Here is a 17718-nt window from a genome sequence, read left to right on the forward strand (position 1 = left end):
GGGTATTGGCCTGGACAGCCTGGGTCAGGGCATGCACCTCCTGACCCACGCCTGCTGTTGCAGTCTGCAGTTCATTAAAACAGTTTATGAACACCAAGGAGTTGCAGCTCACTTCAGTCACTGAGTCCTTAATGGAGGACAGGCTGTCCTCCATCTGTGCCAAAGTCTGGGTGACCTCACCCAGATGGCGGGTCTGAAGGGCCTGGTCCCTCCGCAGATTGGCCGGCAGAATGTCTGCCACCCCCCTGGTCTTCTGGGTGGCCTTCCTGCCTCCAGATGAGGCTTGTGGCCTGGGAGCAGGGGAGCCCCCTGGGGGGGAGCCCTGTTGGGGGGAGGAGTGGGAGGGGCTACCCCTGATGGTGGCCTGACTGCCTCCAGATGAGGCTTGTGGCCTGGGAGGAGGGAAGCCCCCTGGGGGGGAGCCCTGTTGGGGGAGGAGTGGGAGGGGCTACCCCTGATGGTGGCCTGACTGCTGCCAGCCGCAGGGGGAGACTCCTCCAAAAGGAGAAGTATCTCACTGGCTATGTCAACCTGATCCTCCTCAACCTCCTCCCCCTCATCCTCCTCATGAGGTGAGTTGTGGCCACTCTCCTCCCCTGAGGACTCCAGCCTTGCCTGGGGAACTTCAGCAGCCTGATGTCCGGGGGTTGGTGCAGACTGGCCTGATGGCCCAGCACCCTCCTGGCCATCTGTGGATGACACAAAACATACACAGGTTGGAGGATCCACACACTTGGCACATATTCCCTTCCCCCCCCACACACATGCTACTCGCCAGATGGAAAAAAAAAACTTACCTGTCCTCACGGCCTCCTCGGAGTCAAAGCCAGGCAGGCTCACCACTTGCTGCCTGTTGAAGCACCGGGCCACTGCCCACTCCTCAGTCAGCCTGATGGTGCAAGGTGGTCCCCCTCCAGTGCCCCTGGAATGGGCTGAACGCTTGGTTAGCTTATCACGGACCAGGCGGCGGAGGTCATTGATCTTTTTGGAGATCCCACTGACGGTCCTCGTCTCCCCCCCCCACCGCATTGATCTCATCAGTAATGTTCTGCAGGATCTGCTTCTTCCTGGCCGGGGTGATGTCCCGGCTCTCAGGGCCATGCAAATATCGCCCATGACGGGAAATGGCCCTAGCAAGAATCTGCTTCTCCCGGACAGAGAAGTTTAACTTCCTCTTCTTAGGTGACATATCACCACCAAACAGTCAGCACACACAGACACAAAAACACACAGCAAAAAACAAACACCAAAATCAAACAGAACAAACAGACAGCTAATACAGACACCAAAAAACACACAGAAAAAACAAACAGCTAATACAATCTCCTATCACACTCTCCAAAAAATCTTAAACCAACAAACAGCCACAGACAACAGAACAAAAGCACCTTGCTTCAGGAAGGGAAACAAATGGATGTACTTTTGCAATGGAAGGGCGTTTGTCTGGGCCTATTTAAGCACAGGGCGTATATTACTAAGTATGCTTGGCCTAGTTCCTATTTCACTGATTGCGCCAGGCCGAGTTCTGCGCATGCGCAGAGAGGCTATAAACAGAGTCAGCACCATTGCGCATGCGCATGCCAGCCGGCCCTTCATTTGCATGGGGTCACGGCTCATTTCAATGAAGCACGCCCACTTCCTTCCCACTTTCAATTCCCCCGCCTTACGCCTCGGAATTTTACGTTACGCTGGCCAAATTTGGGCGCAAAAACTCTGTGGATACGGTACTTGCGTCACGAAATAGAGCCGGCGTAACGTAACAGAGATGCGCTACACCGGTCTATATATACGCCGCTCTACGTGAATCTGGCCCTTTGTGTTTAATTAATGATAGGTTTGGGTTCAGGGTTTAAAACAATTACATTTTCAGGTGAGATAAGATCTTACGGCGGCGCAGCGTATCGGATTTACGCTACGCCGCCGCAACTTACAGGAGCAAGTGCAGTATTCACAAAGCACTTGCTCCGTAAGTTGCGGCGGCGTAGCGTAAATGGGGCCGGCGTAAGCGCGCGTAATTCAAATGTGGAAGGGGGGGCGTGTTTGATGTAAATCTTTGATGACCTTACGTGATTGACGTTTTGTACGAACGGCGCATGCGCCGTCCGTGTACATATCCCAGTGTGCATTGCTCCCAAGTACGCCGCAACGACGTATTGGTTTCGACGTGAACGTAAAATACGTCCAGCCCTATTCGCGAACGACTTACGCAAACAACGTAAAAAATTCAAAAATCGAAGCGGGAACGACGTCCATACTTAACCACTTGAGATCCGCGCTATAGACGAAATACGTCCGCAGCGCGGCTCTCAAGTGCCAAGTGGCCGTTTAAAAACGGCCTTTATGTGCATTACCCGCGCGCGCCACTGGGTGGCGCGCGGCGGGTAAAAACTGTCCCGACGCATCGCCGAAGACCCGATGCGTGTACCTGGCGGCCGCGATGTCCGCCGGGTACACGCGATCGTCGGTGACACGGTAGGTGACAGCAGGAACGTGGAGCTCTGTGTGTAAACACAGAGCTCCACGTGCTGTCAGAGGAGAGGAGACCGATCTGTGTCTCTTGTACATAGAGACACAGCATCGGTCCCCTCCCCCAGTCACCCCCCTCCCCCCACACAGTTATAACACACCCAGGCTACACAGTTAACCCCTTCCTCACCCCCTAGTGTTAACCCCTTCACTGCCAGTCACATTTATACAGTAATTAGTGCATTTTTATAGCACTGATCGCCGTATAAATGTGAATGGCGCCAAATTTGTGTCAAAAGTGTCCGATATGTCCGCCGCAATATCCCAGTCCCAATAAAAATCGCAGATCGCCGCCATTACTAGTAAAAAAAAAAATAATAAAAAAAATCATAATTCTGTTCCCCATTTTGTAGGCGCTATAACTTTTGCGCAAACCAGTCGCTTATTGTGATTTTTATTTTTTTTTACAAAAATACGTCGAAAAATACGTATCGGCCTTAACTGAGAAAAAAAATAGTTTTTTAAAAAAAAATTGGGATATTTATTATAGCAACAAGTAAAAAAAATATATATTTTTTTTAAATTGTTGCTCTTTTTTTGTTTATAGCGCAAAAAATAAAAACCGCAGAGGTGATCAAATACCACCAAAAGAAAGCTCTATTTGTGGGGAAAAAAGGACGCCAATTTTGTTTGGGAGCCACGTCGCACGACCGCGCAATTGTCAGTTAAAGCGACGCAGTGCCGGACGCTGAGATTTCGCCTGGGAACGAAGGGGGTTTATGTGCCCAGTAAGCAAGTGGTTAACATTGCATGCGCCTCATAGAAGCAGGAGCAACGTTACGCCGGAAAAAGCCTTACGCAAACGACGTACAAAACTACCGCCGGGCTCACGTACGTTTGTGAATCGGCGTATCTAGGTAATTTGCATACTCTACGCCGAAAACGACGGAAGCACCACCTAGCGGCCAGCGTGAGAATGCACCCTAAGATACAACGGCGTAAGAGAATTACGCCAGTCAGATCTTAGGCTAATGTCGGCGTATCTTGCTTTCTGAATACAGAAAGAAGATACGCTGGCGCAGATTTGAATTTACGCGGCGTATTAATAGATACGCCGGCGTAAATTCTTTCTGAATCTACCCCAAGGATTTAAAATAAAATGTGGTAAAAATAATTGTGTCCTAAACTTTTTGTGCTACAATTTCCTCATTCAAAATGAACAGATCAAAAAGACGGAAAGTACTTTGGCTCTGCCTACAGCAATCAGTTCCATTGTCCCTTTCATTTTCTGACCTGCCCTAGAAATTAAAAAATAAAAATCCGGCTGATCTAAAATAAAACAATACACGCAGTCTTTTATCACAAAACCCTTGTTTTTGCCACTTGCTGTAAATCAACAGAGCTGCATCTCTAAAAAGCCTAGGATTTGCTATAAATTGCATGACCTACATTACAAACTAGTTTAGCAACATACAGAAAGACAACTTAAAAACAAAATCCTATTAAAATATTAGTATATGTTAATATAAACAGGACAACCGTCTAATTAGAGCCTCATAGCAGAAGTCACTACTCGTTGCCTATTAGGCATACATTAAACTTACCCTCTGGAGATTTGTCATTTTCTGAAGACTTCAACATTGTTTTCAGGATGAACAAAGCATGCAACTTTGTGAAAAATAAAAACTGTGTATCCTTACACCTTGCATGGAGACATGAAGGCTTTATATGTGCAATGCAACCAAAATCATGCCTTGGGTAGCAGTACAAGGAAAAATAGCATGTACTCAACAATGTGGAGTATTTACAGAAAGTGCTCCTTACCCTCCTGTCTCTGCTAAGATAAATAAAAGGAAACAGTGCTACAGATAGTCAGTCCTCTGTTAACCTCTCAGCTGCTCAATTAAATACACAGTGCCTTTCAGTTCATTTCAAAATGAATGCTCTTATAAACCCCATTAGCTTATTCTGCTTAGACATTAAAACCGTGAAAGCTATGAAACACAAAATTTAATTTGTTAGTCTAATAAACCTATTACTAAATATAAATCGCGCTACCTCTAAAACATGTGAAAAAAGGGGGTAATCCACAAAGAAGCGGCGCAACGTAATTTTTCCTATTTAAGTTACACCGCCGCAAAATTTCTACCTAAGTGCCCGATCCACAAAGCACTTACCTAGAAATTTTGAGCGGTGTAACTTAAATCCGGCCGGCGCAAGGCGTTCCTCTTCTCCAGGGGGTGATTCCCATTTAAATGAGGCGCGCTCCCGCGCCGGCCGTACTGCGCATGCTCGTGACGTCATTTTCCCGACGTGTATAGCGCGAAATTACGTTACGTCGGGCTTTGTGGATCGCGACGGGACAATAAAGTTGCGTCGGGTAAAAAAAAGATACGGCGGCAAAAAAAAAATTTTAAATTAAAAAAAAATCGCGTCGCTAGCAAGAAAGGTCTGTTTTTACAAGGTGTAAACAGTTTACATCTTGTAAAAGCAGCCCTAATTTTGCGTTTGCAAAATAAAACTTACGGAGAAAAAACGAAGCTGAAAAGCTTTGTGGATCTCCGTAAGTCCTAATTTGCATACCCGAGGCGGTATTTCGACGCAAAATGCCCCCAGCGGCGGATGCGGTACTGCATCCTAAGATCCGACAGTGTAATTCAATTACACATGTCGGATCTTCGTCCTAACTATGGAAAACTGATTCTGTGGATCAGTTCCATATTTAGGACAAGGGATACGACAGGGTAACAGCAGTTACTTTGTCGTATCTCTTTTGAGGATTTGGCCCAAAGTGTTTAAATCACAAAGCAAAAATAAGTAATGCATGATGGTATATATATATAAATCACTAATATACCAAAAACAGGAGAGGTTGATTGCCACTATAGAACACTATAGAGCACTCTCATACCCCTTAATCACAGTGAATCAGTGATAACATTAATAATAAACATAAAAATAAATTAAATAAGAATTAAATAGAAATTATGCATTCAAATAAATTTTCTTAAATGAAACAAAAAATTAAAATTAAAGTTTTATAGGGTATTATAGCAGATAAAGTCCATAAATGTTTAAGACCTAACCACCTGAGTATGGGGTGGGCATTTATGCTGGTGATTTTATATTTTTGGATGACACCCAATGTTAGGATCAAATCTGTCTGAGCTGCGTGGCTGGAAGTGACTACCTATTATATGCTGTTCATGATCCCCTGTCATAAGGGATCATGGTTATCTGGTAAGGAGCCAATCTATTGTTTGGTGGAGAATACATCACTTTTCTTTGGACACGTTTTCAACATATTCTGGAATTTGGCACAGAGCACGGGTGTTAGGCATTTCATGTGTTAAAAATGTATGGACTTTATTTGCTATAATACCCTATAACTTTAATTTTAATTTTTTGTTTCATTTAAAAATGTTTTATTTGAATGCATAATTTCTATTTAATTCTTATTTAATTAATTTTTATGTTTATTATTAATGTTATCACTGATTCACTGTGATTGAGGGGTATAGTGCTCTATAGTGTTCTATAGTGGCAATCAACCTCTCCTGTTTTTGGTATATTAGTGATTTATATATACCATCATACATTACTTATTTTTGCTTTGTGATTTAAACACTTTTTTCACATGTTTTAGAGGTAGCGCGATTTATATTTTTCTCATATTCTGTTTTTGTATCTATTGTTTACATGGTAATCACAGCTCTCAGATTGAACAGGCTGTAACTGTGTTGCAGCTTTCTCATTTCCAGTATTTTAGCGCAGTTTCTTTCCAATTTTCTATAAACCTATTACTAAAGCTGTGATCATTCTGCCTCTGTTTGCTAAATTTTATTTATAAAGTATCAACGTCAAAGCCATCAAACCAAAGCAAAATGCAAATATTTGGTTTTCACATTAACAGGTCAATGAATTTTCAGCTACATACAGCTTGTTTTTCAAATAAATGGATCCTGAGATCTATATTAAAAATAGAAAAATAGTTTCATCTTTAGAATGAGGAGTCCTTTTGGACCCCTTACTTGTTCAATATGACCTACCCTTATTAAAATTCAGCGATACCCGTTTTTATCATGAACTTTTTGTACTGTTTGAAATGTTTCCTCTAGATCAAGTGTCTCCAAATTCTTTGAGCAAAGGACCAGTTTACTGTCCTCCGGGTTTTAATGGGGCAAGGCTGTAGACAGTGGGAGCAAAACATTTCTTGGCATCAGTGGAAGAAGACAATGCTCCATCATTGGTGTCAGTTGGAGGGGTATTGCCCCAAGGGCTGGATAAAGGTACGTAAAGGGCTGCACTGGCTCTCGGGCCACAGTTTGGAGACCCCTGCTCTAGATCAGCCTTTCTCAACCAATGTTCCATTAAACCCTTTGCTTTCTCCAGAGGTTTCTAGGGGTTCCTGAAGCTAGAAGTGATTTTGCCTCTAAAATAATTAACCAATGACACCAATGATCTCTTTAGCTATCTGTAAAGTTGAGTTTTTCCCTAATGACTACAATTGTAATGAGCATACTTTCCAGTGACCATCACACTAATATACCATAGGACCAGAAAGTTATTTGATCGGTTCCTCTGTGTTCAAAAGGTTGAGAAAGGCATCACATTAGGAATAATAAATGAGTACGGGGGCTACCCCATAGAGACATAGTTAATATAAACTATATCACCAACAATGATTTCCATTTGGAGGAATGCCTACTGTAGGGGTAATATTTTGCCTAAAAATGTTCGGCCATCTATCCATATAGCATATATTTTATACTGTACATGTTCTTTTTAATACTTTTGTACACTTTTTTTTGTGAAAAATTTGGATAAAAATATTGAAAAAGAAGGGTTGCGAAAGGCTACTCTATATAATGAACTGGTAATTTGGTCAGTAGGACTACTTGATAGTTTATCAAACAACAAAATTGCACCTTTTTGTACCTACAACCATAATCATAGTCCAGCTCTGTACTAATTAAAGTAAGTGCCATGCATTCCTTTGGTGGAGCTCAACAGCATTATGGGGAAATATTTATCTTGAGTCATCCATCAAATACTACTACACTAAAGAGCCAAAAATAATAAAAATTACTTTTATAAGTAAACACAGAAAGTGACATTTTGGCAAAATTTGCTTTGCCATATTATGGTAAAGGATAGGATTACTTACACAATATACAATAACTATTGTAAACTAATACCATGGGAATAAACAAACTGTACTTAGAACGTAGACTATTATAATCTGTTCCAAATACTCTCCTAAATATACCCTGATCCTTTGCTTCACCTGTACAGGGTTATATACGTAGGATTTATATTTCCCCCTTATCTAACGAGCAGGGACCTCTGATTCCTCTGTCTGCGCAAACTGTTGGCGCTATATAAATCCTGTATAATAATAATAATTTAACATTTCTAATTTCATCTGACACTTTAGCAACAGTTGATGTCTATGCTTTGCCTTCCTCACACACTGCACACTCAGAAACCTTCCTGGCAATGTAAATACCACTTGTTTGCACTTGCAGTAGTATATTGATTTTGACAGTATATTGATTTGTTCAATGTTTTAGTGCAAGTTTAGGATACAACCTGCCATATTAGAACATATCATTCTAGATCACTGTGGAAAAAAAATATTGTGTTTGTGTATTCTATATTTATCTAATTAGATCTCTATTTTAGATTCAGGATACAAAAAACTCCTTATTCAGGAAAAAAAAAAACTTGTTTCCTACTAGTCTTTTAAGTGCAATAACCTGCGATGAAATATTTAATTATACCTGTGCTAACTGTATGTTAATCTGTTACAGCCCAGGTTAGTAGAGTCTGTGAAAAGTCAGAAAATCTGAAGAAATATGAGGTTAAACAATTGTCAATAGACCTTATTTATCAAAGTGGAACTCCAATAAAAAAATTTTTTTTTTAAGGTTTAGATGAAGTAGAAAAAAAGCTAGAACCTCTGTCATGTATTTAATTCTGCTTGTGTGAGGATTCTGACATACTTCTTGTCAAGGAGACACAACGGGAAGTGAGAAGAAATGTCTCCAAATTAATGAAAATCCCACCTTTGACAATTTTCACCAAACCAAGTTCCCCCATTGGGTATTTTTTTCTCTCTTCATGATTAGCACTGTAACATTTTACATTTCCCTTTACATTATGTTCCCATGTCAACAGTCAACAAAATTAGATTTTGTTTCTACGTTCCCACACTATGCAAAACTAGAGAAAAATGTTTGTGTTGAAATTTGCATGAAGGTGCTTCAAACATGTGTTAAACATGCTACTGAAGCGATGCATGATTATGCAGCAGCACTAAGGTTTAAAGTGTATGTCCAGTCAAAATGTTTTTGTATAGTTTTGTGCAAGGTGGGGAATAGGCATGAGATCTTATGATCCCACATGGCGGAGCCCACCAGGAGGCTGTCATGTGCATTGAAGGTATTTCCTTGCCTTCAGATGGTTGGCCCATTACAGGTGACAGCTTCCTGGCAGGCTCAACCACATAGGTTCAGAAGAACATCTGAACACGCCTGAGCTCATCTCTAGTAGAGAAGGATAGGTTAAAATTCCTGTTGGGTTTTAACTGTGATCTGTGGCTTTGAGATTTTTCCTAACTTTATGTATTGGTGACAATGATTTCACTCAACAGGAAGTGATGGTGAAATGATAAATATGTGTTATGTTATACAATTCAGAGGAAAACTTGAAATCTAAGATAGTGCTTTGGAGATAATAAACTTAAATGCTTTTTAACATTCTATTTAGAAACACACATATGTCTATATGCAAATTATTTATTTAAAAAAATGTAAAAAGTAAAACAGCAATCAAAGTGTTAACTACTTGCATTCCACAACTACTAGAGCCACTCGGGAGTTGACTGAAGGATCCTCCTCCCTCCCTCAGGCTTGGGAATAAAACACAGGACAGCCTTCTTAACTAATAAGGAATTCTTTGACCTTTTGGCTTCGTGCTCTAAAAATAGCAAGATGTTTCTATGATTGCTTGGATATAAGTAATTTATAGATACTCTGAGGAATAACACATTTATTTCTTCAAATAATTGCCACCGAGTATTGTTTTTATGCATGTACCATTTATAAAACTCTCATTACTGGTATGTTATTTATGTTTTAATAGCATAGATTTTAATGATAAAATTAAATCATTAGGGGTTAAGACCCTTGAATTTGTCATTATGAGACCGTACACACAAAATACCTGGCCAAACAGAGCATATCCTAAAGTTGCTATAACATTTTACAGGATTAAGTTATTTCATTTAGATCTTGAACAATGCTCATATGTTGCCACTATTATTTTTAGCAAAGAGCTACATGCTTCTTTCAAGAGTTCTGAAAGGAAAATTGCAGTTTTATATGTTGGGTTGAATAAAAAAACAAATCTCCATGCAGTAGAAGTTCTCCATTACACATGGATTGTGCAATGGTGCAGTGTCTACAGAGACTTCAGGACATCCCAGAGGGGACAAGCACTTACACAGAGATAGCTCCAAGGTCTGAACTAAAATAGTCCTTAGTGGCAGTACAGACCTCACCACTATGTACTGTATAGCACTGCATAGATCAGCCTTTTTCAACCAGGGTGCCCAGGCACCCTGGGGTGTCTTGAGGTTTCTTCGGTGGTGCCTTAGCAAAATGCCCAAAAATTGAATACAAGCTGGTGTGTGGATGGACAAAAAAAGAAGAGAACAGAGGGCGCCTCCTGGTTAAGCGTTATAAAGCTTTAATAATACATAGATGACAGTGTAGACTTACATATAAAATAGTAGAATCCAGTGTAGAGATTCGATCGGTAGGTCCTGAAGGGGATGTGACGTCTAGCCGAGCTAGTTGTTAAGCCGATCGTGCTCCCGGGTAGACCTCCTATGTCGGACCGCCCATGTAGCAAGTAGAACCAGCTGGTACGGAGGACTAGTTGGAAACGAGGCCCGGAGCGCAGCATGAGCCGCGGTGACGTCACTGTAGTGCGACGACGTTTCGAAGCGGGCGCTTGCCAATGACTAAGCGCGCTCCTTTCTCAAGCATGAGCATCCCCCTCAGGACCTACCGATCGAATCTCTACACTGGATTCTACTATTTTATATGTAAGTCTGTTATCTTCTTTTTTGTACATGTTGGAGTCTTTGCTCTGGTCTCCCCTGCTTTTGGAAGGCTTGCCCCGGAACAGCGTTTGGGTCGATCAGCTTATCATAGAACAGTGTCCTCCCTCCGTTCCCCTCCTCACCACTCATCATCCACAGGTTTTATTTATTCATTTATTTTTATCACCCATTCATTTTTATTTCTTCATTGCAACAAGGACTTACAACCTGTACAGCGGACTTTTCCACTAATGTGTTACTGCTTTGTAGCGCCACAACTCCCATCCTTTTTGGTGTGTGGATGGAGGCTACCTTTTTACTTACACTAAGTCACTGTTTTTTTGTGCACTATTACAACCTTCTAGCTGCTGGTGTCCTAATGATCAATGGCATCACCAATCAGTGGCATCATTATGGGGGTGCGGGCAGCCCATACCCGGGTGACACCCGCAGAGGGGTGACGCCATACCAATGGCGGCTGAGCCACAGAGGGTCCTGGAGGCAGGGCTCTTTTCAACCAAAACATGCCCTGAGTGAGACTGTTCACTTTCACTGCTGCGGCTGCCTTCTGTCCCAAGCCTGCCGCCCAGAGAGTGACAGTCTGAGCAAGCAACTCTTGTCCCGAGGGGGGTCTTTACTGATGGGGCAGGAGGGTGGTTTGTCATGAGGGGAGTCTGTACTGATGGAGGAGGGGGTGGTTTGTCCTGGGAGGAGTCTGGACTGATGGAGGGGCATGGTTTTCCTGAGGGGGGTCTGTACTGAGGGGGAGTTCTGCACTGAGCAAGGGGTCTATACTGTGGGAGAGGGTGTCAGGGAAATGTCCGTAGAAGTACTGGCAATCTTGCCAGTAGAAGAAATGGCCATAGAAGAAGTACTGGCAATCTTGCCAGTAGAAGAAATGGCCATAGAAGAAGTACTGGCAATCTTGCCAGTAGAAGAAATGGGAGCCATAGGCTCATCATGTGACAGGAAGATCCTCCTCCTGATGGCCTATAAAAGGCTGCCACTGTCTGATCCAAATTGCTGGATTGTCGTCAGCCTTCCTGAGTCTCTGTATTACTGCTGTTTGGATTTCCTGTTGTGACCCGGCTTGTTCCTGACCTGTCTGATCCGCTCTCCTGGTTTGACCCTCTGGCTTGTTTTACTGACTTGTTACCTTCTCCAGCACCTGATCCCGGCTTGTTTCACGGACTTTGCTTCAGTTATCTGTTCTTGCCTGTTTTCCAACACCAGACCTTTGGCTTGTCTTCACTCCTGCAAACCTGCATCTCCTGCCTGGATCCACAGTGTTTGATCCCCAGCCGGCTTCCACTGTTGCTCCTTGTGCACACCTTGCTAAGTTTTACCGAGGACTCCCAGAGACTGCAGCCCAGCGGTGTTTCCTGTATTCTCCAGTATTCTTCAGGCACCCACCAGCTCTTCTCTCCTGGATCCATCTGGCAACCTGTGCTTCTCTGGGCACTACACCCTCTGTACCCAACCTCAGGGGTGTACTGCACTTAGCCGCAAGAGGAGCCCTCTCTGCATTTCGGCCTCCAACCAGGTACGTGACAGAGGGTCTATACTGATGGAGGGGGTTTGAACTTAGTGGGGGGTCTATATTCAGGGAGGGGGGTCTGTACTTAGTGGAGGGGGGTTGTATACTGAGGGGGGTCTATACTTAGTGGCGGGAGGATCTGTACTGAGGGAGGTCTGTACTGAGGGGGGTCTATACCTATTTGGAGGGGGTCTGTACTGAGGGGCAACTATAGTTGGTGGAGAGGGGGTGACACCATGTTTTACCGAACGGGGTGACATCAACCCTAGTGACGCCACTGTCATTAGTTAAGGATCCTTTTATGACCCTTGCCTGCCCCTCTTCATCAGTGTTGGGGTCACATTAGCTGATTGATGGAGAAAAACTGAGGGAGAAGTGAAACATTGGAGTACTAGTCAGAACCAGTTTGCAAAAGTATATTTGCTTTGGACGAGTAAATCTCATCTAACGTTGAGTGTCCCACTTGGACTTGTGGATGTTGCTGCATTATGTAAAACTATTAGAATAGCTTTTACATTGTAGAATGGAGTGCCTCGAAACTGTCCATTTTTTAAGGGTTCCTCGAGATTGTCCATTATTTTTAAAGGGTGCCTCGAGATTGTCTATAATTTTCAAAGGGTGCCCCAAGACTGTCCTTAATTTTTAAAGGATGCCTTGACTGAAAAAGGTTTAGAAACACTGGCATAGATACCCACCCATCTAGGTTGTCCTGGGAATGGTGTGAACTCTAAACTGGTCCGGTCTAGGCAGGGCAGTATAAAGGAACCCTCCCCTGCCTGAAAGTGATTGACCTTAAAGGAATTAGTAGAATTTAGCAGTGGCAGCCTACAATGTATATATAGCATTCTTTGATTGGACAAAGTGAAGATGATGACCATCCCTCTACTCTACCCCATCTAATCAGAGAGCGCCTTGTATTTACAGAAAAAACACAAGGGGGTGATTTAATAAAAGTGATGCACACAGAATCTGGTACAGCTGTGTATAGTAACCAATCAACTTCTAAGTTTTTTTTATTGTCAAAGCCTAGTTAAATAAGTTGAAGTTGGAAATTGATTGGTCACTCTGCACAGCTGCACCAGATTCTGTGTGCAGTAAATCTCCCCCATAGGGTTCTTCTAATAATGGCAGCTGTGCCAAGTGAGTGAACACCTTGTGGCCAGTGTGCAGAGTGGAAGCTGCTTGCTCAGAACCTGAACGGGACCCAGAAGATTGTGACTAGAAGTGTAGTAGCGCATCAGGTATGTGATATGCATGCTCACGTTGCGCAAATCTGGACCAGTGTAATAATGCAATATGAATAATTTCTGAAGTTTTAAAGGCCTCAATTTGTAAAATTCTTCCAGGATTTTATATATATATTTTCTATCTTGTATTTTTATTTAATTTAAATCAAAAGATACCATACAATCCACAATAAAAAAAACTGAAAGGAAAACAGTTGTCCTTGTGATACCATAGGATATGGTTGTGAACACCACATTTAGAAACAAACAGTGCACAGCTGCCAAGAACTAAATTCATTCTCCCTATGGCAATGTATGTGGTTATCTCTATTTCAAAAGACATTCTGTTCAATTTGACAGCTTTCAAGATAAACCTTTTATGACCAAGCACTTTGTAAAATGAAGTTGCCTTTAATACATTTTTTTGCTGCTACCTGACAGCTTAGGTTTTCACATAGTGAGCTTTTCCACCCGTAAGGGAAACGTATCAAAAGATCTATTATTAAGTGTATGTTAACCTAAAACCCTAATGGTAAAAAGTTGGGGTCTAATCTGTGTAGGAGGCAAATAAAATCCCTAGCGGACAGGGACTCCTCCAATGTCATGAAGCAAACAGGTTGTCATAGTTTACGATACTCAATAACAAAAGCAACATTTAGATAAATAAGTGTTTGTTGTGTCTCACCTTCAAGTAAAAGATTGACTCTTTGCAGAAATTCTTGTGTGTGAGAACCAAATGGTAGCTGCACCACCAGCTCCGTATCTGGAGATGTTATCATCACTGTGATGTCAGAACCTGAGTGACCAATGGAGAGAAATGTCAGGTAGAATTTCTATGGAAAAAGGTGGCAGGCAGTTTTACGTTTTTATGGGATCCATTCACAGAAGCAGATCTCGTGCAATATTTAGGTGTTTTCCCAAAAATCAATCCTGAAAATGTCAACTCACTACTGCTTTATACACTATTTAACACCATTTGGTAAATACCACATAAAACAGAAGTGAAAGTAAATTCACCCCCAAAAAAAAATGCATGCAGTAAATAAATAATTGTAACAGCTTGTGATATTTATGGAACCGGCAGCCGCTGCCATCCTTAACAACCAGTAAACAACCTGGTTGTTAAGGAGCAGGCAGCTGCCTCGTCCTTAACCCCCCTGGCGGTATTCCCGAGTCTGACTCGGGGCGAGATTTTCATACCAAAAGCGGTAACCCCGAGTCAGACTCGGGCTTGCCTCGCTGCAGCAGCAAGTTACTTACCTTGTCCCTGGATCCAGCGATGCCACCGCGCTGTGTGAGCGAGCGGGACCTCGCTCGATTCACACAGTGTCCTCCAGTGCCGCCGATCTCCGTTCCCTGCGACGTTACGACGCACGGGAGCGGAGAACGGCGCCAAATTCAAAAACGTAAACAAACACATTACATACAGTATACTGTAATCTTATAGATTACAGTACTGTATGTGAAAAATACACACCCCCCTTGTCCCTAGTGGTCTGCCCAGTGCCCTACATGTCATTTTATATAATAAAAACTGTTCTTTCTCCCTGCAAACTGTAGATTGTCCATAGCAACCAAAAGTGTCCCTTTATGTCAAAAATGATTTTAGAGCAGCTAGAAAACAGCGATAATAAATTATAATCACTTGCAGAATTGTGCGATAGCGATTTGTGGGAAAATTTGTCATAAAAAAATAAAAGTAATGACAGCGACAATTCTGCAACTGAGCAAATTTCAGTGATTTTGATTTGATTACATTATTGAATAATTTTTATTATAATTATATTATTATTTGTTATAATTATTTATAATTATTTATTATATTATAATTTATAATTTTGTTTTAAAAAAAATGTCATACCCGGGATGCCTACTAGTCTCTGGTTTGGACAGATTTAAGTGAGTTATTCCTAAGGCCTAGTACACACGAGAGGATTTATCCGCGGATACGGTCCAGCGGACCGTTTCCGCGGATAAATCCTCTCGAGGATTTCAGCGGATTTGGATCCGATGGAGTGTACTCACCATAGGATCGAAATCCACGCCGAAATCCCCTCACGATGACGTGTCGCGCCGTCGCCGCGATGATGACGCGGCGACGAGCGCGACGCTGTCATATAAGGAATTCCACGCATGCGTCGAATCATTACGACGCATGCGGGGGATCCCTTCGGACGGATTGATCCGGTGAGTCTGTACAGACCAGCGGATCAATCCGTTGGGATGGATTCAAGCGGATAGATTTGAAAGCATGTCTTCAAATTTGTATCCGCTTGAAATCCATCCCAGGGGATAAAAATCCACGGAAACAGATCCGCTGGATTGTACACACCATAGAATCTATCCGCTGAAACCGATCCGCTGAGATTTTTCAGCGGATGGATTCTATGGTGTGTACGGGGCCTTAGAATTACAGGCCTACAGTATAAAACGCCAAATTTCCTTGCAAATAATGGTACCGCTTTCAGCACCTTTTTTTCTGAAATAATCATACTGCCAGGGAGGTTAAAGTGTTATTAAACCCACAACAGTAAAATCAGTCTGTATATGCAGTAAAACATGCTTGTTAAGTTCCATACACACAGTAGGACTTCAAACAAACTTTTCAGTGGATTTTTGTTTGAAGGGCGTTGGTCGGGAACAGCCATAGCATTCACACGGCAGGACTTTTTCTGCAAACTTTCACAAAATCACATGATTTTTCTGCTCTTTACTGCCACCCTTTGGTTAACTTCTGCTATTGTTGGTTGATTTTAACATTGGTTCTGGGAATGCAGGTTTGTACTTTGAACTAAAGTCCGATGGACTTCTGTACACACGATAGGACTTTGCACCTTAGGACTTTTGTTGCCAAAAAGTTTGTCTGTTAGCAGAGCGAACTTTTGTCCGATGAAAACCAAAAAAAATTGTCCGATGGATCGTACACACGGTTAGATTTTTTTTAAAACCTGCTCTTTTTGAAGTTTGTTGTCAAAAAGTCAGATCGTGTGTATGGGGCTTTATATTCACCTTGGAACCTAAGAGGTAATCCTCCACATTGTGTATAAAGGCTGTTTGATCTTGTCTCTCTGATCCTCCTCTTCTTCCCCTGTCTCCAAAAACAAACCAGATTTTTACAGAGCAAGGGGTGGGCTGCACATGCTCAGTTTGGTGTGCATTGCTAGAGAGTTGTTTTTTTTTTTCTTGGGAGGATGCATGTGATCAGCACAGGGCCAATTAGCACTGCCCAGACAGAGGGCCACGGGAGAAAGAAAACTCCTCCTACAAGCTTTACTAGGAACTGATAGACGTTACAAGATTGCAATATACTGCTGATGAAAAAGGTATTTATCAGTTTATATTTACTAAAATGGTTGTATTTCCATGTTCTGTGTACTGTGGGAGACCAGATATAGTGTATGCAGGTTCTAGGTTTAGTAACACTTTAACAACCAATGAGTCATCAACTCGGTTTATGGATTTAAATGGTGTGGGGTCTATCACAAAATATGTAGGCAGCCCTGTGTAAGCTACAACTTACACAGACCATTCTTTTACTCCCGATGGTTGAACTGATCAGAGAAGAAACAAAAGGAAAGTATTTTCTGCTGGCAATGGATTGGCTACATTAGATTGAACTGTTGCCCTGCATATGCAGAAACACATGGTAACTTTGAGGCCCCGTACACACGACCAGTTTCCTCGGCAGAATTCAGCTTCCGACCGAGTTTCTGGCTGAATTCTGCCGAGAAACCCGGCCGTGTGTACACTTTCGGCCGAGGAAGCCGACGAGGAGCTCGGCGAGGAAATAGAGAACATGTTCTCTATTTCCTCGTTGTTCTATGGGAGCTCTCGGCCCGCCGAGCTCCTCGGCGGCTTCAGTGCTGAACTGGCCGAGGAACTCGATGTGTTTGGCACGTCGAGTTCCTCGGCCGTGTGTACGAGGCCTAAGGCCTCATTCACACTTGGCGGACTCCGTCGCTACAGAGTCCGCCTGCTCCCGTCGGCTCAGCGGGAGATCAGTCCGCAGATCTCCGCTGAGCCAACGGATGACAAGCTCCTCTCTGCTCACTGAGCGGGGAGGGGCTTGTCAGGCACCGCTGTGTCCTATGGAGCGATCTGATGAAAACGGACAGCATGTCCATTTTCATCAGATCTTTTCCAATCCGCATGGACGGATGGGGACGTGGCCCCCATACGTCTGTTTTCAGCGGATCGCATCGGGTCGGATGTCAGCGGACATGTCTCCGCTGACATCCGACGCTCCATAGGAATACATGGAGCGGTCGTTCAGGTCCGCGACAGACGGACCCGAACGGCCCGTAGTGTGAATGAGGCCTAAGGCAAGATAAGGTGATACATTGTTTCAGCGAATAAACAAAGGAGGAGGAAAAATATAA

General features: G+C 43.0%; 1 protein-coding gene across 2 annotated transcripts in view; it reads right to left on the reverse strand.

Moving 5' to 3' along the window:
- INPP5B (inositol polyphosphate-5-phosphatase B) overlaps positions 1 to 17718 on the reverse strand; it is a 177062-nt gene that overhangs the window by 135067 nt on the left and 24277 nt on the right. The window contains exon 6 of one of the 2 annotated variants that reach the window (XM_040337207.1): positions 14025 to 14135. In XM_040337207.1, coding sequence (XP_040193141.1) covers positions 14025 to 14135 — 111 coding nt within the window. Of the gene's footprint in view, positions 1 to 4070; positions 4240 to 14024; positions 14136 to 17718 lie in introns of those variants that run through there. The other variant, XM_040337206.1, reaches the window with a different exon arrangement.

This window comes from Rana temporaria, chromosome 2 (assembly GCF_905171775.1).
Source record: "Rana temporaria chromosome 2, aRanTem1.1, whole genome shotgun sequence".
Classification (NCBI taxonomy): Eukaryota; Metazoa; Chordata; class Amphibia; order Anura; family Ranidae; genus Rana; species Rana temporaria.